General features: G+C 43.1%; 1 protein-coding gene across 1 annotated transcript in view; it reads right to left on the reverse strand.

Annotated features, from left to right (window-relative positions):
* The window catches only part of IGHMBP2 (immunoglobulin mu DNA binding protein 2), a 168,283-nt gene that overhangs the window by 116,692 nt on the left and 32,198 nt on the right, over positions 1-19,393 (reverse strand). The window contains exons 7-8 of the mRNA XM_024201381.2: positions 17,711-17,858; positions 11,156-11,330 (exon numbers count right to left, since the gene is read on the reverse strand). Of these exons, the coding sequence (XP_024057149.1) occupies positions 11,156-11,330; positions 17,711-17,858 (323 nt within the window). The remainder of the gene's footprint in view (positions 1-11,155; positions 11,331-17,710; positions 17,859-19,393) is intronic.

Below are 19,393 nucleotides of genomic sequence, written 5' to 3' on the forward strand. Positions count from 1 at the left end.
ATGAAAATTGGGCCCCATTAAGATGTCTCAAGCTCAGCTTCGAAATATTGAGGGACACAAAACCACTTTATTATCTTGGTCTCGGTCTTCTGACTTCTCAGTGGATCATATTTAATGTGGAAGTCCCTGAGAACATGGATGTCCTATGAGGAATAGCTTCATACACTGTCCATAACACAGTCACTTTACTGAAAGCAATCTCATTTTAAATTGCATCTTGAATCAGATCCACACTAATTCATCAATACCCTTCTGTTAGTCACATATCATGTCCCTGTGAAGGGATTTAATCAAGGAACTAAACGCAACAGGGGACAGTTCAAAATGTTTAGACGAGATGGGTTTTAGATTGATGCATTAGGCTAACGCAGACTATGTTGGGCCTTCAATGCACTTTTCTGGGAGCCTTACTTCTGATGCCTTTCAAAAGATATTTGCTGCAGCTCAGTTGGTCATTGATCCTTCTCTGGATGGCTGGGACTAGATTTAGAGGGCTACAGACTGGAGCCTTTCCAGAAAGTGACACTCTTCTTGATTGAAGATGAAATGATTTCTTACTACAAAACAGTCCCTTGGTAAAAGACTGGGATTTGCAACCATATGCTCCCCTGCCTGCAGTTTTCAAAGCACACGCAGCTGAGGATCAGGAGGTGAATGCAGCACTTGAGAAGTGCCAGAACACAAGCCCTGGAAGTACCTAAAGAACCACAAGGCACCTGTTTGACTCCTAAAAAAAGTTCCAGAGTTCCAGCATGTCTCCAGCGCCGCTGAGTGAGGACACTTCCTCCAACCCAGTTTCCCCACGGCAAAGCTGGTGTAAAACACAGCAAAGCTACAGTCTGGATAGCGACACAGATAATCCAGTCACCATCCATAACAGATTGGTTGGAAGATTGTTTAGAAAAGTAATGTCGTCCTGCTGTTAGAAAGTTATTTGGGGAGGAAAGTGATACAACATGCAAGCCAAGTGGCCTAGAGGATGACGGGCACATGCTCTGTTATTTCCAGTTTTTGAAAGATACATAAAAACTGTGTCCCCCCCACCCTGCCCCCAGGCATTTTTATTTACTTGTATTTTCCTCGTTCTATTAAATGTCACTTTTTAATCATCACTTGATTTTTTAATTGATTTTTAAGACTATCCATGCCTTGAATTGCACTTGGAAGCCAATCAGGAGCCAGGGAAGTCTTTGGAGCACACATGACTAACTCAAGCAAGCACTGTGGGGGCAGCTTTTGAGGTACCCCATGGAGAGGACATCACAGCAATTGAATTGGGAGGGCACAAAAGCAGGGATAACTTTAGCAAGATCAGAGAGAAATGGTGATATTGCTGCGTTGCAAGAAACACTGATGAGGGGGGAAAGGAGCTTCTACTGATCTAGTCCTTAGCTGTTGGAGGTGCCATAATGAGGTTAAGACACAGAAGTAAGGCCCCAACTGCTTATACTTTCCTTGTAACTGAAGAGCCAACGATACTATTTAGAGGAGGAAGGCTACTGAGCCAAATTTCAGTTCTGAAGCCCTGATGCTTACAGTCTGGCCCTATTCAATTGTCCCCTGCCAGTTCAGTTGTTTAAATTATCCTTCATTTCCTGACCTGACTTGCTGGGTGATTTTTCCAGCACTGCTCAATGTGTACCCTCTGTCCCATCCCAGAAGAGGGTGATGGGATATAGCCTGTACAATCCTTAGGTGTCCTGTTCTTCTGGATGACGGCGTTTTGTGAATGGTAGAGGCCAATGAGAATGGTCCATGTCAGAAGCTCCAAAGAGGCCACCGCTGCCTGCTGCTGTTCTTTTGCAGGCAAGCCGTCATCAGCCAGCACTTGAAAGAAGTTCTTTGAATGAACTATTAGTGTCTTTCATAGCCAAAGAGAGCTGCCGTGGCCTACCCAAAGGTGTGACTCCACCCCCGGGTGCCCAGCCACATTCTGGGCTGGCCATGAAAGGGATCATTAGTACTTCCAGGATTAAATAAGGTTATTGAATTAAATTTACATTTTAAAAAGCGACACTACTTTGGGTCTCATGAAAGGATGGAACTATGGCTTCCTCTCTTCAATCTTGTACTATTATCTGTAAAACCAAGTACCATTAAAAGCTTTTAGCCAATACGTTTTCATTCTCTGGCTATTTTTGTAAAGAGGGTCTTGTCACTAAGACACAGCACAGGGAGTCAAGAGATCTGGGTTTGATTCCTGGTTCAGAACTTGACTCTCACTCTGCAAGGCTGAGCTTGTCACTTAACCTCTCTGGGCCTTGGCTTCCCCATCTGTAACAGCACTTGCATACATAAAGAGGGCTTAACTCACTGATGTCTGTAAAATGCTTTGGCATACTTTGCACATCTACAGCAATATCCATGCAACAGGATTAGATCTTTCATGGGATCATCAGTTTCATGCATTTGGCATTTTGTCTTATATCATGCTGTATCATGAAGAGATTTCTGAAACTGCTATGAAAATAGGCATGCTATTTAATGTACTGTAATGATTCCCTCCCCCCCAGTCATTTTCCTTTTAAATCACTGCAGGAATAAGCTATACAACTGCAATAAACCATGTGGTGCAGCTTATTGTTTGGATCTGTAGTGGCTAGCCACAGAAAGTTAAGGCCCAATATTCAGTGATTAAATGGAAGTAAATTTGTTTGGATGCCACATGCAACTAAATCATATACCTGAGCAGGAAGACTGCTGCTGTAACACTATGATGATTTCAAGGCAGCTCAGTGGCAGAAAGATGCAGATTGATTTATGACAAATGATGAGAAGAGCTAAATATGTCTAAGTTTATCTGAGCAACACCAGGAGGAAGGGATACGATAATTATCTGCAAATATTTGAAGAGCGTAATGAGGAGTAATGGACTGGTATGAAACGAAAAAGCAAATGTTTAGGATGAATATCAGGAAGCGTCCTGACAATGAGATGCATTATGGCACGCATCCAAAGTCCACTGAAGTTAATGGGACTCTTTTTACATTGATTTCAGTGGGCTTTGGAGCGGGCCCTAAATTGGGAAACAGTCTCATAGGAAGTTGTAGGAATCGCAGTGTTTCAGACGCTTGGGACTAGATAGTTTCTCAAGGACATAGCCCTTCAGGGACAGTGCACTGTTGTGTAAACCCAGAAGCAGCATAGGGAGGGAACAGTGGCTCTGGGAATCATATTCCCCCCTCCATGCTCCCCCAGGGTAATAATTTGCTGGGCTATCCCTGCAGAAAATTACTACCTATCTCTAAGCCAACTAAGCTCTACTGTCTGGCATGTTGTGGGGGGTAGAGGAAAGACTCTACCCATTTCCCACCCACTTACTCCTCTGCACCCAGAGCCAAGGTCCAGGTAGCCCATGCCATGGTATAAGAAAGGGGTCTGACCTCCCACACTTTTGTGCAGCCAGAATCAAAAATCTAGCCCTTAAATTTCAACTGGAGAAAGCACTAGAATATGTACTGTATGGTCTGGCAGGGCGATGACGTAGATGACAATAGTTGCAATATCATCTATTGCCCCTCTGTGCTATATAGTGTTCCAGAGAGGAAATGGTCCCTGATAAGCAATGGAGACATAGCCGGAACACAAGCTGTGTGGAAGCCTGTTTGTTCATGTCTGCAGCTCTAGAGAGTTTCATTTAATAAAAAGAACAGGAGTACTGGCTTCCTGCTTAAGTAGGGCTGATTCCATACATCATGACAACAGTCTTTTATATATCCGATGTCCTTCCGTAGGCATTGTGGAGCTCTTAGGTGTGAAAACCATGCAATCAATACTCCCACTACTGAGGCTTATTTGTACTGCAAAAAGGGGCAGTATCGCAAGGCACACCCTGGGTCATGATGCTTACATATTTTATTAAGCCTACATTTCCGCTCACATATGACAATTAAAACCTATACTTTATATATCTGATCCTACTGGTAACCCCACTGTGCAAGGTGCTGTACTGCTGTAATGTTCTTCCTGTGGCTAGAACTAATGGGCCACTCCAGTCAAGGCAAAGTCCACCATTCCACTCAATGGAAAAGCAAATGTTTCCGCTCAAATCTTGGCATCGTTTGCAAAGCAGTTGAATCTACAGGCTGCTAGACGCCATTTCAATTTGATAAAATGAGATGTAGAAGTGATGCAAGGAATCTTGTATTAACAAAGATACTAAACTAGTGCTGTCTGTTTTTACTGGAGATATAATTGTGTAATGCTGAATATTTCTTTTAAATGCCTTCTAAATCTCTTTAAATGTTCTACCATTACAGATTAAAAAAAAACAACCTTTGTCAGCATTTGTTTGTAAAGGATAAAGATGTGAGTAGAGTCCAGTAGCTATATTGGATTAGCTGACAGAGATTGGATTGATAACCCTTCTAGTTAAATGCAACAGCTAATACATTTGGAGCACAATTATATTATTTTGAAGCCTGACGAAACGAAGCTATTTAAAATGTCTGATTTATTTTTCAAAGAATCTACTAGAAAAAATAATTAGTTCTTTCCCTTTGTAAATCTGATCCTCCAAGTGGGCTGAAGTCAATGTGACTCCTTGCACCAGTAACGATACTCCTGGGTGCCGGCTCAAGCTCACGGTTTGTATCCTGTCTAAAAGGCTAGGGGGTACTGATCTACAGAGTACTGCTGATGCCTTGAACAATGGCTTTGTTTAATACAGAAAGCTCCTTGGAGCACAATTTACTGGTAACTTGAGAGATGTAAATCTGTTAACAATATTGATTTAGAGACACATTCTCTCTGCTCTGTTTTATTCCAAATCTATTAAATCTAAAGAGGGACATTGGGTACCACAGCATCCTAGTGCTAAAGCTTCTAATTCAGAAGACTTGGATATTGGTCCACAAGAAGCTGATATAACAACAGATTTTACTGCAGAGTTGTTTACAAGGATGCCATTAAGGTTGAAAACCAGATATTGGCTTCCACCCATCCCTTCCCCTTTCTTATTCTCACAGAGTCCAATTATTTGTACTGTAAGAGCTTTAAAAAATGCATGAAGATGCTACAAAACTCCCTTAAAATAAAAGTCAACAGCTTGGCACTTGTAGACTTCGCAACAACAAATTAGCAAAATAGCACAACTGAAGGAGTGGGAAAAAATTAAACATCATAACATGTAAACATAGGGCCAGGAAGGGGGAAATAGTGAAAATCGTGAGGGATTCATTGCAAAGTTAAACAAAAACTCAAAGCAGAGGGAGAGACGCATTAAGACATCCAGACAAGAGAGCAAATACAAGTTTCCAAGAGCATTTGCAAATAGATGGAGTCTTGATGAAGTGGAAAGATGTCTCCTGTCAGATAACCAGAGCTAGGGAAGGCTCTTGGCACTGGCAGTCATGAGATTGTGTAAAGGGAACAGAGAGGAAGTCAGTAGTACAGCAGCTCAGGGATCAGAGAAGGGCAGCTGAGAGACGCAAGGTCCAAGGGACAGGTGGGAGCAAAGTGAACAGTACAGATACAAAATTTGGGGAATACGCCCAAACATATGCACCCATCACACGAAAGGCAGTTTGGCTTTATCTTGTCACCTTCAAATAGCCTTATTACTTTTTCATGTAACCCAGCCACAGGGAAGGTGCAAGACGGGGAAGCAGGAGGTTGATCTATGAGAGGATCCTCACCTTCAGTGATCTGCAATATGAAAACTTTGGAGAATCGCTCATCCATTGAGTGAGGCAGTGTTGCCGAGTGGCTAGGGCACTGGGCTGAACACCTGGAGACTTGGGTTCTAATCTTGGTTCTGCCTGCTGTGTTGGTACTGAAACCAGTGCATGAGAAATGGTGCAGTTATATCTAGCAGGGTACCTGCATGCCATGGGTGCAGGGTGAAATGTGAAGCCGAAGCACCTGTAAACACCCCAAACCGGCTAGAGTATCTTTTTGTTACTGTTTCATGCCTTGAAAGAGGTCAGTAGTTTTCAAGATTTTCAGCTGGTGTAAATCAGCACAGTTCCACTGAAGTCAAAGGAGCTAAATAAATAAAAATAAAAATAAAAATAAAGCGATGGCAACATACCCCAGCTGAGGACCTGGCCCATTCATTCAGAGCACAATGTGCTTGGTAATGTCTTCTTTGTATGCTGATAATTTGGCCCAAATTATTTAAACAAGTACAGACGGTGTTTGAAAATTTCCTAATGGTGCAGCTGTGTCCAGTAAAACAACCTCCACTATTCAGGATGCTTCATAGTCTGATCTGAATTCTAATGTCCATAAAAAGTGCTTCATACAACTAAAACCAAGATATTTACACGCATTGACGTTTTTTCAGGCAGGTTTTAATACTAATGCATAGCACTTATGCAGCACTTCAAAATTTAACGGAAAACGGAAAGGCCCAGATTGCAAACCCCTTGTTCTCACGGGCAAGCAGTTGCTCACACAAGCAGTACCACCGAAGGCAGTGGGACTACTCAGTCATGTACCTGCTCGTGGCTGGGAGTGAGGAGCTCATTATCTGGCCTTAAATAATTAATCCTTCTAAGACTCCTCTGATGTACTTATGCATCCTTAAACTCATTTTACAGATGGGGAAACTGAGGCACAGAGGCACGAAAAGACTTGGCCAACAAGCTCACAAAGCAAGACAACAGCAAAAGCTGAGACTAGAATTCAGAGGTTCCAGCCAGACTTCCCAGTTACTCACTAACTCCTTTTGCCAATAGCTGATTACCAGGCTAGTGCTGGGAGATCTGCCAGTTTGTCTGAGATTTGGATGTGCTGCATAACAGCCTCTCAAGATTTATGTTCAAATCAGAACCTATTGCTCCAAGATGATGTGTTGCTTTAACCTTATTTATAATGATCTCTTAGCAGCTTGCGTTGAGTTGTTCTATCCTCTGGACGTATATAATAGGAGGTTTTCGCTATTCTGAAAGTGAAGTCAGGTTATAGATATGTATTTTACTTCTTTTGGCTGCCATGTTATGAAATTAGCTCCCTTACTCAGGTTGTGGTGCAGCAAGTGCCTAGTCCTTTCATGTTTTTAAAAAGGTGCAGTGACTCAAGACACTTTTTTTAAATTACAGGGATAGATCCTCAGCAGGTGTAAACTGTCATAACTTGCTGGAAGCCATGGCAATTTACACCAGCTGCGGATCTCCCCTGCAATGTAACTGTTCTTAAAGCATGTGCTGTATGTATTGTAATTTTATAATTGTGGCTGTGTGCATGATAACTAGCATTGCTTCCTCTTAGTAGGCCTACTATTGCATTAATATTTTAAATAAATAAGCGTGGAACCAGTGACAGAATTTAATAAGGAAAAAGAACGCATGAACTAATAAGAGAACGTCTAAATCCATCACACAAAGCCAGATGCTCTAATCAGCAGTATGGAGAGATAGGCCAAGCAAACCCTTTGCCAGGGTCAATAAAAATCACGATTTATTAAAAAAAAAAATCTTTTATTTACATTATGATTATTTTCAAAAATTAAATTAATTTTTCATTTAAATCAGACTTTTTATTTATATGTTGTTAGTTCTCTATTTTCATACTGTTTTATAGTCTTAAATTTCTGAAGTATTTGGGGTTTTTTTTGTACTTGCGTCTTTAATTTGTTTCCCAACTGTTAGCAGAATTTCAGATTTTACACAGGGATTTTTTTTTTCTGCTAAGAAGTTTTACACTGAAAATGCTCATCTATACTAGACAAATCCAGGTCCTCATTAACCTCCTGACTGTGAGAATACCACAACACAAAATTGATAAGCAAAGAGCCTGTACTATATTTGTAACCAACTCCTCTTTCCAATACACTAAAAGTTCCACAAGTCACAATAGCTGAAATGCTTCAGCCAAGCTATGCCCCTCCTTCAGGGTTTGGGGTTTGAAATCAATGGGACTTGTACTCCTAGCTGCTTTTGAAAAATCCAACCTTCGGTGGCAAAATATGAACTGAGAAACCTAACATTAGGTTCCTATTTTTGAAAACGTTGGCCTGTTTGTATCAAGACATTCACAATATCTTTCTTAAATGTATCAAAAGTCTAAATAACTTTGCTTTGTTAACACTGTTGTTTTGAAGTGAAAAAGATTTATGCCACTAATAAGATTTTAATAAAAATACAATGGTAGGCAAACATTTATGCACCTGTTTAACTTAATTTAAGCATGAGTCCCTGGAAGTCTTCATTTTCAATCTTTTGTTCTCAACCTACAGTAGTTTTGTAAGATTCAAGCATACCCTACCAGTCAGTGGCACCATTGTTTATCATTTAATTCATTATCAATTGAAATACAAATTTGCTATCGCATAAATTGATGGCTGAGGGAGTTAGGCGCCTAACCAGCTTTGGTGCTTTTGTAAACCCCACTAAGCACCTGACTCCATTCTTAAGTGCCTAAATACTTTTGAAAAATCTGGTCCTTAATCTCTCAGTTCCCCCATCTGTAAAATAGGGGTAATAATTTCTCTCTCCCACCCTCTAGTCTTTTTTGTCTATTTAGAGCAGAGGTGGGGAAACTATGGCCTGCGGGACCGTCCTGCCCGGCCCTTGGGCTCCTGGCCAGAGAGGCTAGCCCCTGGCCCCTCCACTGCTGTCCCCCCATCCCGCAGCCTCAGCTCGCCATGCCACCAGAGCTCTGGGCGGCGGGGCTGTGAGCTCCTGCTGGGCAGCGCGGCTGAGAGAGCCGTCGGCCTGCCCCGGTGCTCTAGACTGCACGGTGGCATGGCTGGCTCCGTCTGGGTGGCGTGGCTGCCAGTCCTGGTGCTCTGAGCAGCATGGTAAGGGGGCGGGGTGGGGGGTTGGATAAGGGGCAGGGGGTCCTGGGGGGGCAGTCAGGGAACAGGGAGCAAGGGGCGGTTGGACAGGCATGGGAGTGCCGGGGGGCCTGTCAGGGGGCGGGGGTGTGGATAGGGGTTGGGGCAGTCAGGGGACAGGGAGGGGGCGGTCAGGGGACAAGGAGCGGGGGGGGGGGTTGGATGGGTCGGGGGTTCTGAGGGGGGCAGTCAGGGGGCAGGAAGTGGGAGGGGGCGGAGGCCAGGCTGTTTGGGGAGGCACAGCGTTCCCTACCCAGCCCTCCATACAGTTTTGGAACCCCAATGTGGCCCTCAGGCCAAAAAGTTTGCCCACCCCTGCTTTAGCGTGTAAGCTCGATGAGTCAGAGATTGTCTATTGTCTAGGTATATGTACAGAACCTAGTACCGGGGCCCTGATTTTAGATGGGTTCTCTAGGTGCTACTCTAATAGAAATAATTAACGTTAAAAGTGTAAGTATTTCTGGATATAAAATTAGCTCCGTTGCTCATGTTTCTGTATATGGTAGGCAATTCATGCATCTAGCCGGCAATATATAGTGAAAAGATCCATAGCTATCGCTTGCATAAAACCAAATTAAGATTCACATGTTAAGATCAGCAAACATAACAATACACAATCTAAGAAGCAATATGCAGGAAATCAATATTGGGAAAGGATATTAAAAAAACAATTTCTGCTAGTGATTTATGGCTCTCAGGGAAGAGCTCCACAAATTAGACCTAATTTTTAATAAACCAGCAGTAAATCATAACAAATATTCAACCCAAGGAAAAAAGCCAAGCAATAAATTAAATCCTTTGGAACCTAAACTTTGATTGATGGAAAGATGCAGGCAAGTATCCATTACAGACAGTGGAAAGGAAAAGTTTGATCCTCTGAGGGAGCAGGATGGGGGACTGGACAGCATCAACTCATCTCACATTGTATTCCCATGATTTCTCTTATTACTACCTGTCCCTAATTCCAAACCCATGGAAGTCAACTGAAAGACTCCAATTGACTATATAGGCTTTAGATCAATCCCATTCAACTGCTGATTAAGGCCTCATTCCCTCAAATCACTTAAGCAGATGCTTAATTTTAAGCATAATGGGACTATTCATATGCTAACAGTGAGGCATGTACTTGAGTGCTTTGCTGAATAGACACAGACTTAAGCAGGTGCATAACTTTATGCAGGAGTGTTTTGCTTACTTGGGGCCTTAATGCACGTGAATACAGGGGCATGCCATCATTATAAACCCACATCCATCTTCTGTTCCTTTCATTCTCCTAATCACACCTTCCACTAAAATGTATCTAGCTGCTGTCGGTGATTCTCTTTCCCCTAAAAGGCCACCAGTTCTTCCTCTATTGCTCGCTATGCCAGCTCCACATTTCAGTTAGCTAATTTGTAACGACACTCTACACAGATCCTCTTCTTCCTTCCGTGGTCTCTTTCTAGTTCCTGTATCAGACTGATTTGCTCTTCATTCTTTCTTTTGCTTCCAAGATCTCAAACGCCTGTATTTGTATTATCTTAAACCCCAGGTATGTGCAATGAATGGACACATTATCATCACATAAATATCTGGAAATTCAAAGTTAAAGCTGCCAAAGCAACCATAATTCTTCCCCTTTGCATGTACCACATGCATTAAAATGGGGTTCTCTGAGCATATGTTCCACCCAGCTCCAAATGAAGTCTATACATACCACATGAAGTCAAATTTATCTGATTCCTGGGATCTGCATTTACTGGTAACTCAAATAATAATCCCCACATAAACTTTTCCTTACAAGCCTGGCTCTTTCTAGTTTCCTGCAGGATCTCCATGTCACTGCCCCTAGTTCTAACCAGAGAGTCATGCCTACATCTTGGTGGAATTAGCAAACTGCCACAATGAATCAACAGAATTTACTCAGCAGCTTAATGCACCGTTCAAACACCTGCCAAGAGGTTAATTCAACAGAAGACCACTGCATTCCTAAGCAAGGTCACAGTCTTGCCACCATCTTACAAGTCCTTTATTACTTGGTTCTACAGTATTCACACATCACCACAAGATGCTCCATATACGTGCATCTAAGATAATACAAAAGGTGCAATGCCTTTGTATTACATTATTTGGTCACCAGCATGTAAAATTACGTGGTGTTGTCTCATCATGTAACGAAAGACCCTGCTACAATGTATACACATTAATCTTTAACAAGGGACCATAGTTAAAGTTGCTGTTATGTAACTATGAATGTGTATTACATTCAGCCAGTGTAATATACACACCAAACAGTTCGTTCTAATGAAGTGCTGTCCACCAGGAATCTTTGGGACGTTCATCAATGTCTGCCTGAATAATTAATAGGAGATTCTAAAGCTATGAAATGCTGCTTACTTGTCAGATATGATTGTGGGAGGCAGCTGTTTGTGATCCCCAGCCAGGATACACTTTCTGGCCTTCAGCAGAGGGATCCAGCAGCTTGCTTCCAGGGCCTGAGCACATTCATCTATCACCACCAGATCAAAGTGATTTTCAGGAAGTAACTTCAGTGGACCATCAGAGGAAGCACCTAATCGAAGGAGAAATCAAAAGAGAGTTAACACATCTTGGTAGGAGAGAATAAGAGCACAAACAAGCCTATTAAAAAAATCCCTTACAAATGAATTGCTGTTAAAGGCAGGTAACAAAGATGCTGGTTCTCTGCAGAGATTCACAATTTCAAATCTGCACTCCAGGCAGGGGAAAAAAGGGACTTGCTATTTGCCAGCATCTGACTACAGCTACAGTTTTTGCTTTGGCATTCATACCCATGCCCTCTTGAGCATCTTAAAAACAAAAATAAAACCAGATAATTAAAACCACAGAACGATATGCTCCACTATCTCATTAAAGCAGAGCAAAAGCACTCGCTTCCCTTCTGCCCTCTACATCAAACAACCAAAGCTAGAAGGGAAACAGATTTGAGATTTGCCTTTAATGATGTACTATGGGAAAGAATTTCTGACCTTAAACTGAACAGGCTTTGTCTAACCTACCTGTCATCTCAAGAATATATTATGGCATGGTTAGGAAAACCAATTCTACCAACAATGCTGCACAAACGCTCCTTAGAACATTTGTGGTGTAACAGAGCAGATAAAATTATTTGAGGCAGGGGCTGTCTTTTCATTAAGTGTGTAAAGTGACTAGCACAATGGGGCCCCAACCCTTAAAATCAGGGTCTCTAGATAAAACTGCAATCAAAATATTAAATTAAATTGACATGTCTATTGCTCAGAGCTCTAGATTTTAGAGGCACTGAAAACACTGGTGAAATAATTCATGAAAGTGGGTGAAAAGGGGGTGAGGAGGAGAGATAAAATGTAGGAACCTGTTGTATGTTTATTATTCAGAGCAATGTCATAAAGGGAAAGATTGGTTTCTAAAACAGCTTGTACTATTCTAGGGCTCAGGAATGCAGCTCGGGTTAGGGATGACTTAGTTCTTCTTTTATAAACCACAGTCTGTACAGTTTGGGATCAGATTGGACGCACCTGACACAAGCTACAGTTTGTCAGCCTAAGTGCGATTTCTTTTTATCAGGCAAAACTTTTTCAGAATATACTTACCCAATATAGTTACACGGGATGTATAATTTGAACCTGGCATATGATATATTGCCAAGCTCAAAGCCCCCTCCAAAAAAAGATATATATAATGAAAGACTTTACAATTGTGCAGGTAGAGAGGGGCCATACCATTCTAGCCATATAGCATCACTCTAATTTATTGATCTCCACTTAACTAAAGGTCACGTATGTCTCCCAGGGTTGCAGTAATTAAGCTCTCCTCCCACTGAGCTTAGCAGCAGAGAGATGCAGAGAGGTCTGGCTTGTGTGAATAAATCCTGCTAACTGGATGCTTCTGGGTAAGCCAGCAGGCTTTCTATAACTGGGAAAGTCATAATTATCTGAACCTCCAGTTTTACCAATGCTGTGACTATCCCAGCTTTGTAAAATCAAGGCTGCATTGGGTTGTTGGTTTGGTTTTTATATGTAATTTATTGATCTGATTTGTAAAGGACTTTTGACAAAGCCAAGTTATTTAGACTTCAAAACTAGCTAGCAAGCCAGCAGGGGTGCATGAGTTTGCAAGGAGAATCCCAGCTGAGATGGCAGAGTGAGAGTACCACTATCACTAAAAGACAGAGGTCAAGCCCCACTTCTTTCACACAGTTACAACTAGAACTGAGGGACTACTTCCCTACAAATAAATTATTTCAAGGATTTCATAGGGCGTTTTCCTATTAGTGAATTGTCCATGGCCATCCTGTGAGACTCCTGAATATATTTGTTATTTGAAATTATTCACACTTTTCTTCAAATAGTTATTGCTCAAATAATTGCAGGTTGCATTTCTTGATGCCTTGGGCCCTGATCCAACAAAGCACTTGAGTATGTGCTTAACTTTTATGGGAGTAGTCCCATTAACGTCAATGGAACTGCTTATGTGCTTAAAGATAAGCATATGCATAAGTGGTTGGCATGATCAGTACCTAGGTTACTTCTTTAAGTCACATGGTATCGTTTCTGTTCCCTAATTGGGTGACTAAACAAACACTGCATATATTCTGTACAAATGAATATTCCTGTGACGTTGCACCCCATAATGCTTTATAGAAATATGCTTATGAGTGTAAATATGACATAACTGGAATATGTTTTATGCTAGATATGCCATGTAACATATCTTTGCAAAGATTATGCTCTACTGCATGTATTCATCTTATTCGTATGCATGTATCATTTTTATATCTGAAGTTATAAGTGTCGGCTCTATGCTTGTATTTAAAGTGTTTGCTGTAGGAAGCACATAAGGCAGATTTGGTCAACATGGTGTGAAGAGGTTATTCAAGTAAATGGAAGTACTCAGCTAACAATGGACCTTGATAGAGGCCAATCCACATCTGAGGTTTCCTGGGAACGTTCGGGCTAACATGTGGGCTATGGCATCGGCCTGTAGAGAACTGAGTCATGCATGGACATGTGACTTGCCCATGTGACTCCAAAACTCCATCTTGTAGCTGTGATTCTACATGGGGGAGAGAGGGGTTTCCACCCACAAGAGAGAGACTATATAAACCCCTGGATACCCCTCCATTTTGTCTTCAGCTGGCTCAAGAGATAGCCTCTCCACCCCAAAGGATGCCTGAAAGAAACTGGAACAAAGGACAGTAACTACAGGGGTGTGAGGGATTGCTGGACCCAGACTCGGAGGAAGTCTAGTCTGTAAAAGAAGCTTATTGGAACACCTCTGAGGATGAGATTTACCTGCATTTAGTTTCTTACTGTATTAGGCTTAGACTTGTGTGTTTTATTTTATTTTGCTTGGTAATTCACTTTGTTCTGTCTGTTATTACTTGGAACCACTTAAATCCTACTTTTTATATTTAAATAAAATCACTTTTTACTTATTAATTAACCCAGAGCAAGCAATTAATTCCTGGGGGAGCAAACAGCTGTGCATATCTCTCTATCAGTGTTATAGAGGGCAAACAATGTATGAGTTTACTCTGTATAAGCTTTATACAGAGTAAAACGGATTTATTTGGGGTTTGGATCCCATTGGAAACTGAGTATCTGGGTGTTGGAGACAGGAGCACTTCTTAAGCTGTTTTCAGTTAAGCCTGCAGCTTTTGGGGGACGTGGTTCAGACGTGGGTCTGTGTTTGTAGCAGGCTAGCGTGTCTGGCACAACCAGGCAGGGCACTCAAGTCCCAAGCTGCCGGGGAAAACAGGCTCAAAGGTAGTCCCAGCACATCGGGTGGCAGTCCCAAGGGGGTTTCTGTGACCCAACCAGTAACAATTCCATTCAAATTTCTCACTGTGTTGGTCAGTTACCTAAAACATCCCATCAGGAATCAGAAACATGTGACCTACGGACCTGACTAGGACAGTGTAAAATTTCAAACAATAAGTGTTACTCACTGAAAATAGAATTCATAGTTCATACTGCGTTGGCTGTTTAACCACCATGTGAAGTGCAAATTTTACAAGCGAAAGCAGTCTGAAAGTCACTTTTGGTATATTCATAGTACTGAAGTTGGAATGTTTGTGGAAAGTGAACACAAAACAGTTTTGGATTTAACAAAATAATTATATGTGAATCTTCCCAGCCCTGCACCACTACTTGCTTAGCTCTGCTTTCAATACTGATTCCCCTTTCAATGCTGTCTCTTTCTGTTTCTGCCTCTGACCTATCACTGTTACCAAGCTCATTCCAGTCCATGGTAAGCCTCTCAGAGCAGGGTCCTTCGTCTTTTATAGCTCTGTAAAGTGCCCTGTACGCTTACAACACTATATAAACAATACATTTTGCAAGCAGTTGGTCCGTAAAATGAGTTAGGACACTTCACGGGGTTTTTGTTGTTGTGGTTTATAAACATTTTTTTTTTTTAAATGATGGAGGTATTCATGTTTGCAACCAGGTCATGAAACATCTGCAAATGTTACTGTTCACAGAACGTTTTATTACCTTTACATGGGAGCGGTAACTGCTTTGTTACATAAAACTGTGATCACAATGGGTAAACATTATTATTTATTCTATGTATTGCTGTAGCACCGAGACCCCAAATGAGATCAGGCCTCCATTGTGCTAGGCCCTGTACAAACAGGTAGTAAGGGACAGTCCTTGCCCCAAAGAGCTTACATGCTAAATAATAAATATAGTCGCAGTGTGTGTGTAGGAAGGTTCAGCGCTAGTCTGTTTTATCAACATTAAATAGAACACAAAGGAAGATAATACAAAGAAATTAGATCGGGATTCTCAACCTCCGGGTCACAACCCCAAGAGGTGTTCGGGAATCACAACCACCCTGTCGTTATATTGCTCAGTGGTAAGCAGGTAATGGACAGAAGGGAGGAGGGTCTCCATAGGGGAAAAGGTTAAGAACCAATAAAATAGATTAAAATTTAAAAGGCAGAGAAAAGGAGTTCTAAGACTCCTATCCATCCCAGGTACACATGGGCATTACAGACCATACAGTCCCACCACACTGAGTGATATTAAATTACATATAGTTTGGCTAAATCAGGGGTGGGCAAACTTTTTGGCCCAAGGACCACATCTGGGTATGGAAATTGTATGGCAGGCCATGCATGCTCATGAAATTGGGATTGGGTGCGGGAGGGGGTGAGTGCTACGGTTGGGGGTGCTGGCTCTAGGGTGGGGCTGGGGATGAAAGGTTTGGGGTGCAGGAGGGTGCTCTGGGCTGGGATTGAGGTGGTTGGAGAGCAGGACAGGGATCAGGGCTGGGGCAGGGGGTTGGGGCGTGGGGAGAGGCTCAGGGGTGCAGGCTCTGAGCAGCGCTTACCTCAAGCGGCTCCCGGAAGCAGAAGAATGTCCCTTCTCCAGCTCCTACACAGAGGCGCAGCCAGGCGGCTCTGTACGTTGCCCCATCTGCAGGCACCAGCCCTGCAGCTCCCATTGGAGTGCCAGAGGGGGCCATTGGAGTGCGTAGGAGCCGGAGCGGGGACATGCCGTGGCTTCCGGGAGCTGCGTGGTGCGGCCCCCGATCCAGCGCCCTAGCCAAAGCACCAGAGCGGGGCCGAACCGCGTGGTGTGGCCACCGACCCCACTCCCCAGCGGGAGCTTGCGGGCTGGCTTAGGGCCGTAGTTTGCCCACCCCTGAGCTAAGTGTATGTTGACTCTGCAATCAAAGGCATGGTTGCACTACATGTAGAGATACAAGCAAGCTTTACTCTAGCTCAGGAACACTCAGAATTCAGTGGTTCCAGAGCCAAATTAGCAATCAACTTAAGTTCCCTCTAAGCTGCATGGCCACGCAGCAGGCTATCAAGGGTCACGGAGGGAGAGGGGCCCCTCCCCCACCCCGGCGTAGCCCAGCCGGAGCTGCCGCGGTGAGGCACCTCTCACCTGGCCCCGAGCTGCTGTGGCGAGAGAGGGCTGGGGGAGTCCTCTCTCCCTGCCACAGCCCCAGGGCAGCCTGCACTCCAAACCCCCCATCCCCGGCCCCACCCCAGAGCCCTCACCCCTAGCCGGAGCCCTCATCCCCTGCACCCAAAGCCTCTGCCCTAGCCCTGATCCCCCTCCTGCACCCCTCATCACCAGCCCACCCCAGAGCCCGCGTCCTGAGCTGGAGCCCTCACCCCCCCACACCTCAACCCTCTGCCCCAGCCCTGAGCCCCCTCCCACAATCTGAAGCCCACGCATCACCTCCATACTGGTGCACATAGGAAAATTCATTCTGCACATGGACGTAAAAAATTAGAGGGAACTGCAATCAACATTACCCAAAAGAGCCAGAGTAGTGTGAATTCATTGTTTCATTTACTATTTTTACATATATATATATATATATATATATTATTTTCACAACAAACGACTGACCAAATATTCTACAATTGGTAAATAACATAGTAAAAGCATCCTGACTGGTTAATAATTAAATCACACCGTGTTTTAATATCAGGTGCTACAAAGAGCTGCAGGAGACACATTAAAGAGCCACTTGTGGCTTCTGGAGCCTCAGTCTGAGTATCGCTGCTCTAGCTAGTACAAATACCAATAGCAGTGAAGTCAGAGAGGCATGGGCTTCAGCATGGGTTTGTACAAGCCCACACGGGGCCTTGGATACTTACTCAGGTGGCTAGCCCATGCTGCCGTGGCTTCACTGCTATTGGTACTTGCACCAGTTGGATTAAAGCTAGTTTGGGCATGTCTACACACAATCACACCTTGGACTACAGTGTAGATATACCCTAAGGAATTCTAACAGCAAAGTAGGTGACCAGACCGAAGTATTTTGTGTATTGCTTTTACTATTACAGACTATCTGTAAGAATCACTTTGAGCTACTTGCAGCCTCTGATGAAGCTATGAAGCTGTGTTGAACAACCTAATTTGACCTAACATTTCTAAAGGCAAAAGAGGAAACCGTACGTCTAACCTGTATTTGTTGCAAGAACAACATTAGCCCGGGTAAGGATTTCAGTCATAGCAGTTTCTTCTCGCTCCTTCAGCTCCTTTCTCAGTGCCTTAATCTCATTTCGGAAATGGCTTCTCTCCCCCTTGTCCTGGGTCTTTCTGGTTTTTGTCTGCACAATGGAAATCAAAAGCAGATGAAAAAGACAGCCTGTAGTCCAATGGACTACCAGAGGAAATTTGTAGTAGCCCATTTAACAATGAAAGCAGCAGAATCTCTGGTATAAGTGCAATTTACTGAATTTCATTCAACAGCACTTTATTAAAAAAAAATAAAAAGATTGCTCTATAGGCTTATGACTCCAACCCTAAAACCCTTATTCCCATGGTTATCATGTGACTAAGGTTTGCAGGATAGACTCTAGAACCTTAAGACATGATCCACAGCCTAATCTTGATCTGCCCTAAATAATCTCGGTTACTCATTTCTGCAACCATTACTCCTTTCCCAGCACAAGGAGGCGGCAGGGGAGGAACTGAGAGACCATCAGAGTAACACCCTGTTCTCTGCTCTACTCACGGGACGCTGTAGCTATGAGTTTGCCCCTTACTCAGGACAGATTGGAAAGTTCCAATGTATCCTTCACACAGTAAGGCTAAATGAGTTGTTTGCACTCGTCTAGCCTAAGCAGCAGCTTTACACTTTTTAACAACTGCCTTTACACTTTTATAAATGATTTAGAATATATATTTTTAACAGAGAGGGAGTTTTTTTAGTTGCACCGATTTAAAAAATAAACCAGAGGTGCCTATAACATCCATGGCTGATCTTTGGTGGTTGTGGTGCATTGGCAAAGCCACCTGCCATTGCAATTCATCTTGGAAGGACACCAAGCAATGATGCGCTCCCAAATGGAAAACAACTTTGGAATGGTTTTATCTCCCTGGTGGTCAAAACTTATTAGAAAGCTGGAAAGGCTACAAAAACTCCACTCGCTCAAACTGCTGCAGTAAGTTGTTTGCTGTGGAAGGGAGTGGGTGAAAAGCAAACTTGGCTTTGACTATAGATACTATGCTGACTGGTGCCATAGATAGCTAAGACAGACAGATACCAATTGTCTCTTGCAAAACAGCAGGAAGCAGAGGGGAAATGGGAAAATATATGGCCTCAGTAGATCGATGTTTACAGTTTGCTCTGCAGAAGGATCCTGTATGACTAAAACTGTTAGTAAAAGGTATAAGTGGAGTAACTGTATCCTGAAATCTGCTGCTGCCATTAGGACATGGAGAGCAGATTGGATCTGAGCACGGAAAGCAGTCAGGGGAGCCAGCTGCAGTGTGACGGGGCCAAGGCAATGGAGTAAGTGTGGTAGAAGGGCCCCGAGGAACCCTTTGGAGTACACAGCATAAGGTAATAGAGTTCTGTTTGCTGCTCTTTGCTATTATCTTTGTCTTCATCTCCTGCACATAAAATCAGTGCAGCTATGTGTCTCCATCAAAAAGTTATTTATTGCCAAGAGATCAAGGCCCCATTGTGCCAGGAATGGTACAAACGGAGGTACAGATAGTCCCCATCCCGATGAGCTTGCAGTCTAAAGAGACAAGGCAGACAAAGGGACAGAACATACTAACAGAGTGATGATTTGCAAACAGCATATTAATTCCATGTGTTTTTTTGGAGGGATGGGGGTTTTATTGGAAGAGGATT

This window comes from Terrapene carolina, unplaced genomic scaffold (assembly GCF_002925995.2).
Source record: "Terrapene carolina triunguis isolate 2854851 unplaced genomic scaffold, T_m_triunguis-2.0 Scaffold261, whole genome shotgun sequence".
Taxonomy (NCBI): domain Eukaryota; kingdom Metazoa; phylum Chordata; order Testudines; family Emydidae; genus Terrapene; species Terrapene triunguis.